The sequence below is a fragment of the Brachypodium distachyon genome, chromosome 4 (assembly GCF_000005505.3).
Source record: "Brachypodium distachyon strain Bd21 chromosome 4, Brachypodium_distachyon_v3.0, whole genome shotgun sequence".
Taxonomy (NCBI): domain Eukaryota; kingdom Viridiplantae; phylum Streptophyta; class Magnoliopsida; order Poales; family Poaceae; genus Brachypodium; species Brachypodium distachyon.
The window spans coordinates 5,478,458-5,498,347 of record NC_016134.3 but is presented as its reverse complement, the minus strand read 5'-3'; the positions used below and the strand labels follow the sequence as shown (position 1 = coordinate 5,498,347).

Sequence of the window (19,890 nt, the reverse complement as noted above, 5' to 3'; positions counted from 1 at the left end):
TGAATATATCCTAATGACCCGTGCTACGCCTCGGTGCGTCACGTCTGGCCTCGTCATGCCATGGTGCCCGGCTTCGTACGAGACCACGTCTCGCATTGTCTCATTGCACCACTACATACCACATCATAGTAGTTAGTTCCCAGAGTGGTATAGTTGTAATTAGATAAGAGGCAAAGATGTACTTCTCCCCATCCCTAGGATTTCTTAGAATATTCCCTAGATATAGAAAGGAAAAGACACAATTGCCTTGAGCCAAGCATAAGGACTGAGGGCATGAACGTAAATTGCCTAGGGGCAATCTTGTAATATTTCAACTTCTAAACTCTATAAATAGAAGGGCACCCCCTCACATTTGAGGTGGGTGGCATTTGCTTGAGGTCATGCCTCTTCTCTTGTCATCCCAGGTCACAAGACTCCGACTCCTGCAGTCGTCGAGTGGTGAAGCCTTCAGAACCACGTAGTCGTTCCGACTCTCAAGGTCGCTCGACTAAGACTCCGACTCCTGAAGTCGTCGAGTGGTGAAGCCTCCAGACCCACGTAGTCATTCCGACTCTCGAAGTCGCTCGACGTAAGACTCCGACTCCTGCAGTCGTCGAGTGGTGAAGCCTCCAGAACCACATAGTCGTTCCGACTCTCGAGGTTGCTCGACGTAAGACTCCGACTCCTGAAGTCGTCGAGTGGAGAAGCCTCCAGACCCACGTAGTCGTTCCGACTCTCGAAGTCGCTCGACGTAAGACTCCGACTCCTGAAGTCGTCGAGTGTAGAAGCTTCCCGACCCCCGTAGTCGTTCCGACTCTCGAAGTCGTGACCCAAGCTAAAGGTTGTCAGAGTAGCCGAACACAACGTAAGGTTGGGATCTTAATTAGATGAAATCTCTTCTTGGGAGATCTCCTCCTCTTGCATCTTCTTGGTGTGCAGGAGGCGACATGAAGAGCTTGGGCGCTTGTGATGTCAAGACCACGCGAGGCGGAGGCCACTTGAAGCCAGCACAACGCGGAGGCGACGACCGAAGCACAACAGAAGAAACACCAAGACCGCGAGGGAGCAAAGGAGCCATGGACGTGATGGGGACAAGATATTGGTGTGAAGCTCGTTTCCCCGTATGCACACCTTGTTGAGCCAAGTGTCCAAATCAGGGTGCTACAAGTTTACTGTTCGGGATTTACCCGCCAACAAATAGTTTGCAGTGGTCTACGTAAACACCATAGAGGCAGATAGGATGACCATTAAAACACACGATTAAACAAAATCTAGGAATTTGAGACATTGGGAAAGTAATGTCTGATACAAGTCTCCAGATGTGGAGTTGCGTCATCGTTTCTTGGAGAACTTCAGTGGCGCAAAGGAATCGTTTGATTCCTATCGGAGGAAGCTTATTTTGTCCAAGATTCTTGCAAGGGTTGTCGTCACACCTCAATGGCGAACAAGCAGGTAGCAGAGAGCGCCCAAGTTCCTCCTTTGATTCTGGACCAATCCCACAAGACGACATCCAGCGGAACTGCGGAAGGCCTGTAACCTCGAGCCTACCGTAGAGACTCAGAGGAGATGAATGGGTCATGTAACTAGGCTTGTAAACGGCTCTGCCGTCAGCTAGGAAGTTGACGGCATTTATCTATCACTAGACAGAAAGAGATCAATGGCTAAGTTGTAAACGGGACTGCCGTCACTCCGTCAGCTAGGACGAACAAGCTCATGTTCTTCTGAACTATCAGCATATCAATACGAATTCACCCTATTTCGTGAGCAATCAATAGCAGTAGTCTCGGGGTGAAGAATGACAGAAGGAGCAAAGTGGGCTACGTGGCCAAGGCCAACCTCTTTTTGCTTGATTGCCGGACAGATTGGTCGCAAAAATTTGAGCAGATCAAGCGTTTCAACCGGAATATGTAAACCGAGCTTGCAGAATACGCTCTAGCTGTAAACGTTCATGATGAACGAGTCGTGGAAGTCTTGTTCGCTAACTGCAACAGCATCTGGTATTCTGGTGGTCAACGACGTGTTCTACCTTGTTTAGTTCTAAATTGATAGTCTGGCACAATGTGGTCACATTTTATTGTTTACAACTTTTTGCTTGATTGCCGGACAGATTGGTCCCAAAAATTTAAGCATACCAAGTGTTTCATGTTGGGTTTATACGCTCTAGCTGTAAACGTTCATGATGAACGAGTCGTGGAAGCCTTTCATTCGTAGGGACCATGTTGACTTATATGGATAGGACGCCAAATTATATATGGTTTCCATTACCAGAAAGAGTTCACATGAAACTTAATTGATCCGTGGTGCCTGCGGGAGATAGATATGCTAAGATGATGAGTAATTCTTCTGGTCTAAAACCAATTGAGTGGGGTGGACCCAATTTCAATGTATGATGGGTAATTCTTCTGAATTGTGCTTATCAGAACAGAGCTGGCACAGGGTTTCTAATGTGATTGTTTTTATATAATGGACAATATAAAGAGTTTTTTTTTTGCACAATACAATATAAAGAGTTATTTTTAACAGTTACCGATCTATAGAAACTGTATATGTATATGCTTGAACAATTACTAGTCTACTGTCTACTATGACTTTTTCTTTGGGCTAAAGAGTTATTTTGAGTATGAATAATGGATATGCATGCAGCGATTTGCATGTTTCCTAGAATCACATTGCTGAATAGAAAAGTGTCATCGGTCTTGTCAAAATTTGGGATAGGACGAACAAACTGCAAATTTACAACGGCCTGTTTGCATTACCACCTTGTTCATTTTCTGTATTTCTATACAAATCTACGTCACTTATTTTGTAACCGAGGGAATAGATCCTTCATTTTTATTTTAAAGTTGTGTTCATGTCGCAAGGGATATGATTTTATCCGTTATCACATTTAAATCAAACAAGTTTAGACTTTAGATACTCAAGTTGCAATGATCTAGGGAGAAATGGCAGCGTCGATGCTTCCAAACATGAGGCGGCACACTTCACGCATGCATACCCAAAAGCGTAAAAAAGGGTTAATATAAAAACCAAAAGCATACAGGGGAGGGGATAGACTTAGTAGAAAAATCTTCATCACTTTTGGGCCCGTTTTGAAATTTATACTCCCTCCGTCGCATATCAAGACTTAAATTTGTCCAAACTTAGATGTATCTATGCATAAAAAATGTTTAGATACATATAATAGAAAGTCATTTGATATAGAACGGAGAGAGTATCTGAATATGAGAGCTCTTTAAATACAGTTGTAACATCCCACCATGACGGCTCCGATTCACTTTAACTATTCTTTTGCTCGCATTCACTACTACAAAACAGTGTATATGTAACGAGTCATCAGTGACGGGTATTTCACGCCCGTCACTGATGACTACTCATCAGTACGGGCGTACCACGCCCATCACTAATGTTTCAGTGTGAAAAATGTGAAAATTCACTCAAACACTCATTAGTGGCGGTCCTTTCATCCAGGCCCGCCACTGATAACCATCTCCTTAATTGGGCCGGCCCAACATTTTCTAGGGTTTGTGTGGACGGTATAAATACCTACTCTCTTCCTCCCTCTCCCTATCTCAGCGCTGTCTCCAACTCCCCCTCTATCTCTTCCCGAGCCCCCTCTTCTCCCTCTATCTCTCCTAGCTCGCGCGCGCCACCAGCTCTCGATCTCCCTCTCCCCGTTGCCCACTGGTCTCCCTCTCTCTCTTCCTCGTGCCGGCCGCTCGCTCCCGCACCGTCCCCGCCGCCGGCCGGCCCCGCCCGCCGACAACGGCCGCCGTCCTCGAGCCCTTCCGTTGTCATCGCCCTCTGCGCGAGCTCGCCGCGGCTCCTCCTCCCCACCGCCCGCCGCCATCTACAGCGGCGCCATCGGATCCCCCGAGCCGCCTCCGCTAGAGCCGAGGAGGGCGTCGCCGAGCCGTCGGTAAGTTCCCTCTCTCCCTCTTCGTTCTCTCTCTCAGGCTCTCTTTTCTCTCTCTCATGCTCTCTCTCTGCAGCCGGAGGGAGGCGCCGTCGCCACCGACGAAGAACCGCGCGCGAGGAGGAAGTTCCGGCTCCGGCCCGCCTCGACCGCACGGATCCGGCGTTCACGGCCTCGACCAAGGAGCCATCGCTGCCATGGAGGGCGATGCGGCTGAATCCGGCGAGGGAGAGCTTCGGATTTTTTTCGTTATTTGTTTGCGATTTTTACTGCTGTAATCCATGATGTGTGATTTGGGTTTTATTTGGCCACGATCAAAATATGCCGGCTTGTGGCCAGCTTTTTTTTTAAATCATGAAATATGTATTAGTGTCGGTCGTGGGGTGTCAACCGCCACTGATGGTGACATCATTAGTAACGGATAGAATGACCGTGCATCATCAGTAACAGGAAGTTAGTGATGGACGGGACGTCCGTTAGTGATGCACTTTTTCGACCGTTACTAATGACCTTTTCTGTAGTAGCGATTGCTCGTACGGCTCCACCGTACGTCCGTACCAAAAGAAAAATCTACCTTCACCACCCTCCCGTTCTGCTTGTAGTTTGCCTCAATGCTGATGGTTTTTAGTTTGATCTTCTGTGCACTGATCACAGTTGAGAGATCCCAGTAGCCGCAAACAATATCTGTTCTTTCACTAAGATAATTTTTTATTAGAGAAGTGCTTCTATGCTTTTCCGAAAATAATTCTGCACAACTATTATAAGCAAATGAACGACTACGATTAAACAGGACAGATCCGCCAATCAGTTTTAACCAGGGGTAGCATTTGGGTTAACACCCAATTACCCATAGCTATAGCGGCAGTCCACTGCGCAACATGCATGAACGGTGAAGTAGTAAAATTAATCATTCGTGTAAAATTTGTCTTTAAATTATTTATGAGATGACAGGTGCAGATAAATGTAACACCAACCTTCACATGCTACAGGGTATCCCTTTGCCATACACAACTATCTTTTTTTTGCCGGGAGTATATACACAACTCTTGATCATATACTGATATATATGCAACAGGCTCAGCTTCTTTCAGGGACACTTGACTTACACTTATTTACTCTCATGGCTCTTTTACTGTTGATATTTTAGTTTTCGAAAATAGGTTGGAGTAGTCTACGTAAACACCGGCAGAGTATTACAAAAACGCATGTGTAGGGATTTGAGACACTGGTAAAGAAGTGGCAGGTACATCACTGAAACCTGTGCAACTTCATTGAAGGAGGAAGCTAGCAAGTTGGAGATTGTTGCACTTAGTGCCTTCTGAAGCATCCAACATATAAGCATGACCTCGACTTTCGATCACTTGCCCCTGCACTGCACTCGCGGTGAAGTGTGTGGCAACACTATGATGTTTAGGCAAGCCGATGGAGGGTTTTACGTCACATTTCAGCGATGCTCCAACGTCGTCTTTCTTTGGGCCTCTAGATCCAGTTCTCAACCTCGGAACATTTAATGACAGATCGGTACTCTCTCATGTTATCTCACCTCTCGAGATTGTAATTTCAGAAGATTGTGCAGACCTTGCGTTTGAACCGAAGTCGGTAAACCGAGCTTGCAAAACATGCTCACTTAACTGCATGAGGGAGGAATCGTGGAAGCCTATCAATCGTAAGGACCACGTTAGTTTATATCGATACGATGCTGAAAATATGGAAATTGCCGGCACAAGTAGTACGTGAGGATGGTGAGCTGGGCACTCTTGAATGCTGATGCACCTAGGCCTAAAAGGAATCGAGTAGGAAGGTCCTAGATAAAAATTAGTTTTGTTTTTGAGGGACTAGATAAAAATTAGTTTGTTGAACAATCAAAATTTATTTATTTTTTCTTGAAAAGGAGGTTGAAATTATTGGCATTTACATCAAAATAATGCACACAACTATTTTTCATTAATTTATTTAACAAGTCTGACAAAAGCCACCACGCTATGCCTACAAGCCTGGTAGAGGGGGTGATCATTATCCGGGCCGTATGCCTTGGCCACACATCACCACCCAACATCTAAATCCGGAGGCTGAACCGGAACACAACAGGTCAAGCAAATCCTCGGCGTGTGTCCATGCGCACGCTTCAAAATCAGCCGTCACCGTCTTCCACCAATCCTTCTTCAAAGACAGGGATCGAAGCATTGAATTTGCCAGGCCTGATGACGACAACGCCAGAGCCACCGACTAGCACACACCCACCTAGACCATCTCACCCACTAATCTAGCGTTCCCTCGACAGTGCCCGGCCCAAGAGGAGGAGCGAATACATATAGCTATCTCGTCTCTTTCTTATACACCCATTTACGAGTTGAATGAAGGCCCGGATCAAGCTCTTTTGGCAACCAAACTAGCCGGTTGGACCCACTGATCAATAGTCACCTGGCAAAAGAACCTAGAGACATGGCTCTGTACCTCGAACCGCACTGAGACCCCTCTTTTATCAAATGACAATTGACTGTCTTTTATTCACACAAATGGCAAAAGAGTTGTGGTTATATGAAAAGGACAAAACTTGTCGTTTTCTGAAATCAAACATTAAGGTTGTAGTTATGTGATGTTTATTCAAACATACACCCCCGATCCTAAATTCTTGTTCAACTTTGAACTAAAACAACGACGAGAATTTAGGATCGGATGGACTATTTGTCAATATTAGCATGCTGCAGACTGCACACTTCTGAGTAAATCTACTGAAGTATGGAGTTGGAAAAAAGGGATGTTTGATGCTTTTTGTCAAAAATAAAACTCATATGAATTATTTATCTAAGTACAATAGGCGAAGAGTAGCAAAGTACATTTAAGTAGTAGTACACATTATATTCCATTATAAGTACTGATGAGTCTCTAAAATGCCTGAATTAACACGCCAGTTGTTAATAAGCCAAAAGCTTGAGATTATAAGTACAAAAGGCCATAATAGAGACACAATATTTTTCCTTTTTCTTGATAAACTAATAGATAACACACGGGCAGCTCCATCCTCTTAGAAATTATCAGTAGACAAGGTGATATTAGTGCGATCACCATGATTTCCTGAAATAAGGGAAAGATGTCATTGTTAACACAAAAAATAAACGAAAAATGTAGTGACAGGAAAAAGATAAATAAAATCCAATTAAAACAAATAACTCGATCAGAAACCTCTCTGTGTCCAATAATACCAGAAGAGAGAAAAACTCACGTGTTCTTTTCTTTTGTTTTTTGGACCAGATTTTCACTTTTATCCAAGTCTAGTGATCGACTCCAGCGTCGCCCTTAAAACAAGGTCGTCTTTGCTTGAGTTCTTGTAGTACTTATTTGCAGATTTTGTAGACTTGCCAAGCTGTTCCTTCCTGTAGGCCGTGGACACAAAATTGTTAGCATAGTGCCGGCCGGACTATATGTCGGAGAAGAATTAACGCCTTAATAATACTAGCTCATCTTGTATGTGGATAAACGAAGAATTTGGGGATCACCTGTTGCTTCCACCGGTCGTCGCCTCCACTGGCTGGACCTGCTCGGCCACCGCCGGTAGCCGGAGAAGAGGACTCTGACCCATCGTCGCCCGTTGCTCTCTTTATCCCTCACTCTAACTTTGGTGCTCTTCTATGACCGGTTGCTGTTTTCTGCTTTGCAGAGCGCTGCAGGTTGCATCTGTATATAAAGAGCTTTTATTTCAAGTAGATTAGAATATAAGATTAGGGATAACGATCAAAAGTGCAGAGCCTTTTTGGACTAATTCTGGGGTTGTTGCTTGTGCTTTTTTGTTTTTATAATCTACTCTTTTTACGACTCTCCTGCGTGCAGGCATGAAGTGTGCCGCTTTGGTTCAACTGTCAACTGTGTCATTGTTTACCAAGGGCAGTGCCATATGTTTCTCAGTTTTTAGCCTGACGTAAACAGGATTTGAGATTTCTAATCTGTACGGCGTCAAGTTGAGATTGCTGCTGCCCGTTAGTATTGTAAATATAAACTTTGTGCATCCACATAACTCCAGGTTTCTCAACAACAACATGAGCTCTTCCGTCCTTTTCTGAGAAAGAGGATAAGCTGGTGACTCTGCTTGACAGTTCGTCGATGACTTAAAATACCATCGCTTCCATGCAAGTTGGAGGTGTAATCAACTATCATCCAAAAGAACAACAGCACGGAGACTTAAAATACTCTTCCATTGGCTCTTTTGTGGTTGAAATTTACAATTATCTCAACTAACTCCAACCAGTTATATTGGCAACTTGCCGGCCTCCTTGTGAAAACTTGCTCTAAAATAAAGAGACTTCCCTAACTATGACCACTTCATTGTGAACGATCGCTTGGCATGAGCTGTCCTTCATGCACTTTACTATGTATGAACTATGACGAATGAATGCCAAAAGATTTCAATATGAAGATTAATTTGACCATTGATTGATTCGCTGCAAGATCACCATGGATTGTTTTCTTGGCCTCACAAGACTGGATGGCATAAGAAAACGGATAGCAGATAAAATTATAGGTTCCAGTGGCAAAGAGTACGGTTCCTTTTTTTCGAAAAGTACGGTGCCTAACAGCCTTAAACTAGATCTCTATTCGCAATATTGCCAGCTAGATCGACCATGGCAGCAGAACAGAGGAGGGTCAAGGGTTTTTGTTTAAATATAAGTTTTTTTTAGGAAATTTAGTGGATTGAAATCCTTCGAATGTTTTTCCTATTTGTGTCGTCTGATTTGTAGGATTGTATCCTATAGAATTTTTTACACAACATTTCATAGAAAACTACAATCCATTCCATCCTCTCGGTAAGAATCAGTTGTTTTTCTTATGGTTCAATTAAACAAATTTTGGTGCAGCGGGTTGTTCTAATGTATCTTCCATACCATCGGATTGTTCTAATGTAGCTCTGGTGTTATTTGACAATTTACCGATGTATTTAGGTTGCGAATCTGTTCGAGTGCTAGTGTAGTTGTTTGGCAATTTGCACCTGACCAACCAGGACGCGAGCCTATTTTTATCATGCCTGCCCTTATTTTCTTTGCAGGCATGATAAAAATAGTCAGACAACCTTACTGGTTGACACGGTGAAGGGGGATGCAAAAACTTAACAGCAAGAGTGTTTATAAACTGTATGGTTTGGTTTACCAAACTGTATGCATGGCCTAATTATGCCGTTTTAATGTTCAAAACGGAGATGAGGTCAGTCGAACCAGAATCACATTTAAAGTCATGTCTGAATCACATCTAAAGCATAGATTTATGATAAAATTCCCTCAAGTATTGTATTGTCTGATACATGAAATTGGCACAGTGGGGATTAATATTCTAGCAACATACATGATTAGCATGAACCAGAAAAGTGTTGCGTATTTCCTACATTTACACCTCTTCTCTTGAACGTTTGCGTGACAACATAGAGAGTCAAGTTGCTTCTCTAATTGTCAAATTAGTGGTTCCTTCTCTTTCAGAAGGTCGACGGTGGAAGCCAACGTTTCATGGAAACTACTGTTTGAAGCCTTGTGCAGTAATTGACCATCTCCTCTGCATAGTTATTAAGAAGGTCCTCCCTGAATACCTGATCGAGAAACTACAACCCTGCAAACATTAATAATGTACAAAATGTTAGTGGCGGTGCCACATTTAGAGCTGTCACACAGTTTTGTCAAATCCTTTGTATACAAGTATAAATCATGAAGAAAAATTTATAAAATTAGTAAAAGCACATGTATTTGACATCATCAATTTGAAATGACATCACAAGTTTTAGATCCTGGCACCGCCAGCAACAAGTGATAATTAGTGACAATTAATAACAAGGAAAATTTTAAATTTTAGAACGAGGTATTATTTACGAGTAGAAACAATTAATCACCATAGGCATGTTGCATTGTAGAAACCATCAGCATGTCTTATTGTCGGTGTAATACATAGCGCGGGCTGCAGACTTATGGCAAGAGCATTGTAAGTTTGTAACACAGGCAGATCACAACCACCTTCTGTTGACATTGGTAGTACATCTGATTTTGTAAATACACAAGGTTAGGTTATTACTGAAAATGTTCTTGAATATGAATTCCTCACCCAGAGGGACTAAATTTCAGAAGCTGCCATGTGTTATGTGTAGCATCGGAGCCTCATACTTTTGTGGCCTGTCTATGCCAATTTTGTCGATCTGATCCAATGTTTGATGACGTTCTTGGTTTCATCTGAAATACTCCGTGAATCTCTACTTAAACCAAGGTTGCATGACTAGTCATTTGACAACATGGAATTATCGAAGCATATGGCTACAGGAAAATGCGAAAGAAACTGCATAAGAAAAGCTTCAGAACTGACATAGGAGTTTCCGTACCTAACCGTAATGGTGATCACGCTGCGATGACGCCAACACAGCCGTGCTGCCGCTGCTTGCCGGGACGCGCCGCCGCTGGCCGTCGCGAGGCTCGGGCCACCGAGCGCTGCCGAGCACCGCCATCGCCGCACGCACCACTGGACACTCCAGCGCGCAGCCGCAACCGTGAGTTTTTAGCTGCGATCCTTTCCGTCTACGGCGCAGCGCCGCTGGTCCTTAGCCCTTGGGGCCTCTGCAATGGGGGCGGGAGGCGTGGCAATGGGTACCTCGACGGACAGCTTGGCGGCCTTGAGTGCCGGGGTGGGGGCCGCGGCGACGGACGCATCGAGTACCGAAAGTAGGCGTGCCGGCCTTCGGCGCCGGAGCAGGGGGCGGCCTAGGTCGCTGGGTGGGCGCGGCCGCACCGGCGGTGGTGGGATCGGGGGAGAGGGGGCGCGGCCGCGCGGGGACGACGGGTAGGAGAGGAAGCGTCGGCCCAGTTTCTCACCTATTGGGCCGTGCGGAAACGAGTGTTCCGAAAATACCCCTCTATTTGATCCGGCGATGCAATATACTGCTGACCTTGTGAGAAACGGTATAGATCGATCTGGACCCTTAGATTGACGGAAACGGACGGCCCGTATCGATTTCAGGGTACCAGAGAAGAGCTCGATAAAAAATCTCGATATATGAGATCATCTGGTGCATGCTACTCAGAGAAGAACTTGTTGCGCGCATCTCACATTTGCTAACAGAGAATGCATAGATCCAACAATCCGATCCAAACCACCATGTTGCATGCCATGCGACGCCTAATGCAACTTTATATATTTCCTGCCACAGGAAAGAGCTCTTCTCTGGTCGATCGATCCTCGCGCTTTATTTATCAATCAATCAATCAGCAAGCCGGGGCAGCGTTGAAGACGCGGAAGTTGACGGGCACCGCCGACGAGTACTTGAAGACGGCCGGCGATCCCTTGGAGACGGGCCGCTTGAGGACGCACATCCCTTCGTCCACCTCCACGACGCCGGCGTCCAGCGGCACGGCGCTGTCCTCGACGCCGCCGCACCACACGCGCACGTCCTTGAGCGGGCACGCGCACGACGTCCTGATCGTCGCCACGTACTCCCGCTGGCCCCGGACCACGTTCCCCGCCGCCGCCGCCGTCACGGATATGTCGGACTTGCCGCAGGACGACGATGGCTGCTGGGCATTGCCTGGGTGGCAGAGAAGAAGGGCGGCCAGGAGGAAGATCAGGAGAGCTGTGGCGTTGGCCATTTGTTAGTTCTGAGGTTTCGAGGATATACTATCGAGGATATACTAGCCGGATAACCTCAGGCCGAGCTAAGGATAGGGACGACTTAGTGTCCAAGTCGGCCCCCTAGGCCGGTTTAGTAGAAATCTTGTAAAAAGGATTCCTAATAGATTAGGATAAAAAGAATCCGTGTATGAGCCATCAAACTATATAAAGCTGGGCTAAGTGCTCTCGATAGGGCTGACAATTTACAATTTTACAGAATGTAGGTTTACATCAAGAAAAAAGGTAGCCGAACCTGGATAAATCTCGTGTTTCTTGCCTGATAAGCCTCGGGGATGCCGCCGTCCGAGATCCCCAGGCCAGCCACACCACGAGCACCCTGGCCTAGTGCCCCTGCCGGGCAATACGAAGGAGGATGTCATGGGTCAAAGCCGAAAACCTAGGGCCTGGGCCGCCTGCCGCCTGCCGCCGCGGCCAGGAAGACATGCCGCCATGTTATGTCACAAATTTCATTTCCAAATTCAAACCACATATCAAGAATAAAAAATAACAAAGTCAACTAAGTTCCAACGAAAATTTTACAAGTATGAGGTATATGAAATTTCTACAAAATCTTCAGAAATGCACTATCTAACCAAGTACGTACCGGAATCGATATGCATCAACAGGTGAACGTTTGGAGGTTCTCGTGAGCCGTGATATAAACAATCATGCTGTAGTGGCATAAGTTAATTAGTGACACAGCTAGCTAGCTTGTTGATGACTTGAAAATACCATCAGCAGTTCAAGTTTTGACTTAAAAATACCATCAGCACTTCAGGTTGGAAATCATCATGACATCATCATCGCAGTGTTTTTCTTTTTAATGAAACACGCTTAATTGATCAGTTTAGACCCGTAGAACACGGGTCCTCAGAAAAACAGATGCTGAGGCAATCTTACACAGCGTCATTCCGTTTATCTTATGTCGAAGCAGGATACTAGCTTATCAATATCAGATAAAGCTTATCGGAATACATAAGCTTATATCAGATAAATTTGTGCGGTCGAATTTGGCCTCCTTATGAAAACTTCCTTTAAAATAAGTACACTTTCCTCACTTCATTACGATGAATCTGTTGGCAAGGAACATATGGTTGTGGTTCATGCATGAGTTGTCCTTTATGCACTTTAATTACATGGACATTTCCAATGATCACTTTAATTATAGAGTGAGCGTTTGGAGTGCTCGTGAGTCGTCGTATAAACAAGCATGCTATAGTAGCATCAGGATAAGCTAGTGACGCAGCTAGATAGCTTGTTGAGGACTTAAAAATACCATTAGCAGTGCAACTTGGAAGTCATCATAGTTGTTGTACGGACCAGTATTTTCCTTTTCAATGAAAGCGCGCTTAACTGATTATTTTAGAGCCGTAGAACACGGTCTTCAAAAAACTCGATGCTGAGGTAATCTTAGACAGCGTGATTCAGTCTATTTTATGATGAATCAGAATACACAAAGTTGACAAAGAAAGTTGACTTGAGACTGGAATCTGATCATATCCAGTCCATATAGGCCCTGTTTCTGTCGTTACAGTTGCCACTTACCAGCCTCCAATTAAGTTCCGTTGCCCTTAAATAAAGTTTTTGACAACATTTCATTCGATCAAATTTGAATAGTGAATTAAAAAATTATGTTTGTCTGCGACATGGATTTGTAAAATGCAAGACAAATACAGAGGAACGTTGCATTTTAGAGCAAAACAGGGGTCAGGTAAGAGCACAACCAAACAAGTTGATACGTTGAATTGAAAATAAAATTCTAATATTCTAGGCCCAGCCCAAGTGATGAAAAAAACTTAGCCAGAGAATGTTTCAGAATTGCTGGAAGAAATTTTCAGGAGTTGAAGGGCGAAGCTAGCCGGTTTCAGAGTTCAGGGAAGAATCTACAATCAGAAAGTGTTTGATAAACCAAATATACACCTTTTCTTTCTTCAATGGGAAAAGGGACAATTCGGACTGACACGCTTGCACTCTCCCAGGATAGGAACAAAACTGTATCTGAAATTTCTTGAACATGTTTCTCAAAGGTGTGCCCTGGATACTGGGAGCAAAAAAAAGGGCACCATCGGTGTCAATTTGCAGTAACCCTGTATCTCATATCGTGAATGGCCTAAAGACGAAAGGCATGAACCCTCACCGAGTTTATTATTTTAAACAGTACGGAGTAGATTCTTGAGGGGTCTTACTATCTATACATTGAAAAGGCCATGGCTCAAATGGCAGCCATTTGCATGAGTTTTCTGCATACTTCAGCAACAAAAACTGCAGTACAGTACTACCAGTCTTCGGTATAAAGAACTGGGTTGCTCACAGGTACCCTAATAGCTAGAAAGAAAAGATACCTACTTTGCCAGACAACCACAGTCTATGGAATGTACAGTAACACAAAACACGCTTGTAGTTGTGGAAAACAAATTGGGCAGTGCATAAGCTATCCCTGAATAGCAGATGACTAAAACGATATGTACACTTCACTGCCAAACATCACAAATGAGTTAGGAGACTAAACTGCATCACATAGTCAGCAGGTAACAGAAGGTCCATCAACAACCTGAGAGAGGGCACAGAACAAATTGTAAAGACAAAGGCTCAACCCTGAACCAAAAATATATAACGTGCAATGGAGGAGAATTATGGAACTCATAGAACAAAACAGTGACAAATCGTAATTGAAATTCTGTTCTAGACAATCTCCATCATTCCCAATTTTTGATTCATAATTCGTGATAGGCCACAAAATCAAATACTGTTACAGAATTTCTCCTGACAAACTTTACAAAACAAGCTGGTCAATTTTGCTCCTCTTAAATATATTGACCCCTTATAGTGACAAAGTAGACGAGAAAAATAATGGAAGAACTAAATTCCAACAATTATGACACACCACCCTTAACTGCACTACTTGTTTTCCCTCCTAAACAGTTAAATATCCGAAAATGAAAATAAAACATGCTTAGACAGGCAATGGCTAACTATGAATGTTCTTTTACACTTTTTTTACAGTACTAGTGATCATATCACCAATCACCATAGAAAAGAAAGGACGACCTTGAGTATTGACTACGTATACTTACTTACACGCTGAGGTATGCAAGTCAACACACATGAAGAATTTAACCCATCTGCCACTGCAAAAATCAAGAGATTAAGAGATAAATACCCAACCATGCAAGAAAGAAGTCTCATAATGTTTTAAGTATTTACTTCAACCTAGTCAGTACTCGGTGGGACAATGATACCTTAAGAACCGGCTCTCCTTGCCCTTGGTTTGACGTCTTGGATTCCTTCATAGCCTTTATCTGTGCTCGCGCTGCTCTTCCAGCTGCTGACTTCTCATACTCCTGCTGTCTGAAGGTTGAGAAAAATGTCACAATTGGGACCAGGCTACTTTAGATTGGATTAATCAAGCATGGATAGTCGAAGTTGTCATCTGACTTTGATGACAACGGAGACAGTAAGTCCAACCTATTTCTAACTCAAGTCCACTCAAGTGTGCTACAGGTAAACGTGAGTCAAATTTAGGGAAGTCCGACTACTCGTATTCTAGGACTTCATCTATTTACGAATGGTGGGATTATTTAAAAGTAAGTTTATCAATTTCAAATGTTAGTAAATAAAGAGACTAGCAGACCAGAAAAATTAGTTAACATATAGATCAAGAAATCTCAAGACCATAAGAAATTGCACGCCACAAGCCTCCTTTCTTGTGAGCATGACATAGCAAAGAGCATCCTTGCTTGCGAAATGCCTTTTAGCACATGGATGCATTTTCTCTCAGGTAAAACGTTTTAAAACATCAAGAATACCATTTTTTATAATAAAAAAAAACTACTCCTGCTTATTATACTCAATGCTCTTTACACGATCCTTGGCTGTTTCTTGCTGTGGCTCTAGCCAACTCTTTAGTACTAGCTTGTTCAAAAGGAAGACCAAGGGCGCAAGGCAACAATTCTGGCATTGATAGGAACAAGGTACCGTACTACTTATTTTAAATTGTACTGGTTGCAGCAGCAATATGATTCACCCTGCCCTTAGCCCCTGACAGGTCATTCAGTTGATAACTGCTCCCGGAACATAACATGTCTAACAATTTTAAGGGCACGTGCTAAAAAAAGTACCCCTAATCCCAAGACGCCCTAAAGGCGTGTAAATACCATATTGTATGCCCAGTCCAGTAGCATCTAATACAACTGACTCATAGCAAACTCAAAATCTGAGAGCGCGACGACGGCGTCCATGGACGTCGTTTTCCTTCTTGAAGGCGTCGTTGTGCAGCTCCGCCACAACCCACCCTTTGCAAGCGAGGTGCCTCCGAGCGAAAGCTCTGAGGCGTATCCTCCTTGGAGGCGTTGCCTTTGGAGCCCTCGTTTGGCGGCGGAGTTTGCTCGCTGCGGTGGGCTTGGTTTGTGTCTTGGCCAGGGAGGGCGACTTCGTGCTACACGGGCTTGCCGATGCGCGAACCGCTCCCGTCGAGGCAACCTCTTCTATCTCCTGTCGTCGAAGAAGCCCCGCTCTGCCTACCTTCTTCTGGCACAAGGAGCGGTTCCCTGTTCAGCGTCGTTGGGAGCGGAGGAGGTCTTTGTCTTTGCGGTGGCGGCTTGTTTATTCGGTCCCCATGTATGCTCTTTGTCAGGGTTTTTCGCACGGCTTTCCTAGAATAAGCCGTGCATTTGTATCGGTTTTCGGGCCCGGTTTTCCTCATAAACAGGGCCAATTCTATTCTTCTAATCGAATCGCGGGGATCGACCGTTGCATCCTCAAAAAAAAAAATCTGAGAGCAATTCTGCTTCAATACTTTAGTTACCTGATACCTCCAGTTAACCCCATTGCACCAATTAGAGTAAATTTCACAGAACCACACTTTTTGTGGCAGTGGTCTCACAAAACCACAGTTGTTGCTAACAGTCTCACAAAACCACAACTCTTGGGGCAGGGAGTCTCAAAAAACCCTAATCTCAATGATTAGACGGCTTGATGGTGTTTCTGACGATCCGGGCCCACAAGTCAGTTGCCACGTCAGCCTCCCCGACCCGTCTCCAATGCCACCCGGGCCCACAATTCAGTTGCCACGTCAGCTTTCCCGACCCATCTCTAATGCCACGGCCCACAAGTCAGTTGCCACGTCATCCTCCCCGACCCGTCTCCAATGCCACATTGTGGGCCTGGGTCGTCAAAAACACCATCAAGCCACCTAATCATCGAGTTTAGGGTTTTTTGAGACTCCCTGCCCCAAGAGTTGTGGTTTTGTGAGACTGTTAGCAACAACTGTGGTTTTGTGAGATCACTGCCACAAAAAGTGTGGTTCTGTGAAATTTACTCCACCAATTATATGGATGCATGTAGTGTTTAAAATTAAGTTTACCAAATTCATGTCTCCATTTATTAAGAGACTAGCTGACGAAAAAGAAAAGTATAGTGCAAAACTAACTTGATTCATTTTGACAAAACATAACAATGAGTCGATAGGAACCACTGACCATCGGAAATGACCATACTCTACCATGTCAAACATTACAGAGTTTTCTTGACACAAAAGTATTGAACATCTACACTTGAACAATGAATTCTTAATTTTCTTCATAAGCATATAATACAACTGCAGAATCTTTATGTTACCATCTAATTCTGCTAAAGATAATACAATGAAATGAACTTAAATCAAGAACCAGATCCACATATCCTCTGAAATTAGTTCAAGCATCCAAACACAGTGGCGAAGCAACACTTGGGCTGTGTAGTCGCTTGACTACACAAGTTTTTGACAAATTTAAAACCCTCAACTAGATATGCTCAATAGATTAGCTATGAAAATTGACCACGCAGCCCTATTGGACCATTAGGCCATATAGCTTGACATAACAGAGTTTGAATCCTGTCACCGCCACTGTCCAAACATAATCATCTTAGCAAGTTCCAATCCTAATCATTAGGCAATTTCCAATATACGATTTGGAACCATCTGCTAAACATAATAAAATTAAACAATGCAACATAAATCAAGAATCAGCTCCAGAAATGCATTTTTTTTTCAAATCAGTTCAAGTACCCAGCACAGCCGTATTAGCAGGTTCAATCCTAATCATTATGCAATTTCATGTATATGATGTGACAGACCATAAACACTACTCCATGAGGAAACTAAAGAGCCGACGATAACAGTCGACAGAATATTTGAAGAATTGGAGACACATAATCACTACTCTTAGAACTTGATGACATGGCTGAACCATCTTGTGATCGGTACCATTAGTGGAACAAATGCCTCTTGCAGCACCAGCTGGTAAGTTGTACATGCCGATGTGGTTGCCAGAGCAGTTGGCAAATGTGAGGCCAAATATATTTGCAGATACAAATACAAGGGATGGCACGATAAAAGTTGTTGCTCAGAGGAAATACAGGTAGAGTTTCAGCCCCCCATTTATGGGCAAGCCTAGCATTGACATCTATGAAGGATTAGGCCTACCACAATAGGAACTGAACCACGTATGTGGTAATTAGAGAGTATATGGCCTTGCAGTTGTACCAATGATGAACACCAACCAATCCATTTTAAAGGAAGATTGGTTGTAACATTTTCCAAGCTCTCCAAGAATGATGGCACTCCGATTCCTCCCTTCGTCCTGCAGCCATCAGCTTCACCTGCACGAGCATCGGCTCATACCATATAGGACTAGTAGAACACACCCATTTCTGGTTGAGAAATCTCTCTAACAGGGGCGGTGCGATTGAAGAAGGGGGCAATTCTCGACCCAATTCAATGACCTGCTCCCAGCACGAACAACTCGATCCAACCTGGTAAACCCTCGCAGGATCGAACCAATCCAATCGATAAACCTCCAATCCAGCCCGGATTCTTCGTCCTACTAATCAATAACGAAACCTAGCTGACCGGTCCCAAGAAATCCGAACCAACAAACCGGAACCAGGATTTGAGCTACAAGCAGAGGTAAAGAGAGGGAGAGAGAAAGGCGGTTACCTCTTCTGGGCGGCCTCGGCCGCCCTGGCGCGGGCCTCCTGCGCCTCGAGGCGGTCGGCCTCCGCCCGCTGCTCCTTCTTGGCCGCCTGCGCCGACCCGAAGCACCCGCACTGCCCCATCGTCTGCTCCCTCCCTCGCTGGTCCACTCCTTGGCTGCTCCGCCGCCGTTGGTTGCGTGGATCGGTGGATTGTTTGCGCTCTGCTTTTGGGATATGCGACGGATGCACGAAAATGCGAGAGACGATTCGGTAGAAAGTAGGAGGGGGCCTTTTGGATATTCTAGAAAGCCAGCGCCGGGGCCCACATGCCAGCGTGCACGCGGTTTTGGCGGCGCTTGGGCCGGGTTGTTTAACTGCTCGGCCCTGTTTGGTTCGGGGTTGGGCCGCTATCCTGGGTTCAAGGAAGGAGAAACGAAAATATATCCCAAATAGGTGACGCAGCAGGTCTTTTCGGCCGTCCAAGCATGTATCCTCCGCTCGCACTGACACGAAGGACTGTAATTTCGACAAAGGCGTTAACGAAAAAACGCTCTGGCTATGTCTCAATTGTTTGATCTTGAAGTAAAAAACTCAATTGTTTTTTTTCTTTTGAGAAACATCTAACTTTATTATTCAATAAACAGAATACAAAGTATCGAGAAAACTTAAATAAAAACCAACAACAAACATCCTAATGAAACTATAACACTCAATTGTTTTTAAACATTTTTACATCTTTTCTCATTAGTTTTAGTCAATTTTAAATATACTTTTATATATTTGTTTTAAAATGTTTCTGCAGCAATGCGTGAGCACCATCCAATTAAGAAAAACAGGGAGCACATTGTTTCCATAAGTTGTTACCGTTCTTTATAAAAAGAATTATCAGAAACACGTTGGACACTGCTACTATAGCTGGAGTCGTTGGAAGAAAAGACAGATCTCACGTAATCACAATTTTTGGGATGGTAGTCTCACGAGTCATAATTTTTGCTAATTTATCCATAAAACCACACACATTTTTGAGTCACTAAGAAAAAAAAGGCGTGCCGACGTGACCTGACAGGTGGGACCCGCCTGTAAGGGATCAAACGGGCTTAAAATATGTGTCATTTGCCACAAAAGTGTGATTTTACGAGATTTACTTATTCATTCAAAGAAAATGAAAAATGTCTAATGTTCACCCACAATTCAGCGACCTCTACTGCTCTGCTCTGCGCTTGTGGTCGCCGTACTACGCTAGTAGCAACGCTGCCACGGGATCCGCCGTCCTTTGGCCGCCTCCACGCGGAGTCCTCGTCCGACGCACGGCACCCCTCCGCCGCGCTTCCACCGCCACCGCACCACCACCAGGCGGCGTAGGTGCCGTCGCAGATGGCCGGAGCCTTGACGAGCACCACCACGCACGCCAGGGCCAC

The 19,890-nt window shown here is 44.4% G+C and overlaps 2 protein-coding genes and 2 long non-coding RNA genes across 10 annotated transcripts; 1 reads left to right on the top strand and 3 right to left on the bottom strand.

Moving 5' to 3' along the window:
* The first annotated feature begins 371 nt into the window (after positions 1-371).
* On the top strand, positions 372-1,735 carry LOC112268769. Of its 2 annotated transcripts, none has more exons than XR_002960219.1 (2): positions 372-844; positions 919-1,735. It is a non-coding gene; the product is annotated as an uncharacterized LOC112268769 (long non-coding RNA). The 2 variants fall into 2 exon arrangements; XR_002960218.1 differs by having other exon boundaries at positions 372-849.
* A 4,926-nt stretch (positions 1,736-6,661) lies between these two features.
* LOC100834735 lies at positions 6,662-7,645 on the bottom strand. Its single transcript, XR_732096.3, has 3 exons — positions 7,390-7,645; positions 7,116-7,266; positions 6,662-6,967 (listed from the first exon to the last, which is right to left on the bottom strand). It is a non-coding gene; the product is annotated as an uncharacterized LOC100834735 (long non-coding RNA).
* A 1,475-nt stretch (positions 7,646-9,120) lies between these two features.
* Positions 9,121-11,716, bottom strand: LOC104584392. Of its 5 annotated transcripts, none has more exons than XR_002966069.1 (3): positions 10,239-11,716; positions 9,759-10,115; positions 9,121-9,481 (listed from the first exon to the last, which is right to left on the bottom strand). XR_002966069.1 is itself a non-coding variant. In XM_024462951.1 (2 exons), exon 1 carries the CDS (start codon positions 11,494-11,496, stop codon positions 11,116-11,118), a length of 381 nt encoding a protein of 126 aa, XP_024318719.1. In that variant the 5' UTR covers positions 11,497-11,708; the 3' UTR covers positions 9,121-9,481; positions 10,239-11,115. The 5 variants fall into 5 exon arrangements, 1 of the variants encoding a protein (XP_024318719.1); XR_002966071.1 differs by having other exon boundaries at positions 9,759-10,112; XR_002966068.1 differs by lacking the exon at positions 10,239-11,716 and having other exon boundaries at positions 9,759-10,228.
* A 1,920-nt stretch (positions 11,717-13,636) lies between these two features.
* On the bottom strand, positions 13,637-18,760 carry LOC100833510. 2 transcript variants are annotated; one of them, XM_010238927.3, is made up of 4 exons: positions 18,495-18,760; positions 14,758-14,866; positions 14,597-14,646; positions 13,637-14,069 (listed from the first exon to the last, which is right to left on the bottom strand). In XM_010238927.3, the coding sequence occupies exons 1-3, from the start codon at positions 18,611-18,613 to the stop codon at positions 14,632-14,634; spliced, it is 243 nt and encodes an 80-aa protein (XP_010237229.1). In that variant the 5' UTR covers positions 18,614-18,760; the 3' UTR covers positions 13,637-14,069; positions 14,597-14,631. The 2 variants fall into 2 exon arrangements, with proteins under 2 accessions (XP_010237229.1, XP_003576029.1); XM_003575981.4 differs by having other exon boundaries at positions 14,593-14,646; positions 18,495-18,759.
* Between the last annotated feature and the right edge of the window lie 1,130 nt (positions 18,761-19,890).

Excerpts from the sequence above, each read along its gene's own strand:
- LOC100833510 (XM_010238927.3), bottom strand. The coding sequence starts at position 18,613 with ATGGGGCAGTGCGGGTGCTTCGGGTCGGCGCAGGCGGCCAAGAAGGAG. Across the intron at positions 14,867-18,494 it reads GCCGAGGCCGCCCAGAAGAG|ACAGCAGGAGTATGAGAAGT; the intron begins GTAACCGCCTTT and ends CTCAACCTTCAG.
- LOC104584392 (XM_024462951.1), bottom strand. The coding sequence starts at position 11,496 with ATGGCCAACGCCACAGCTCTCCTGATCTTCCTCCTGGCCGCCCTTCTT.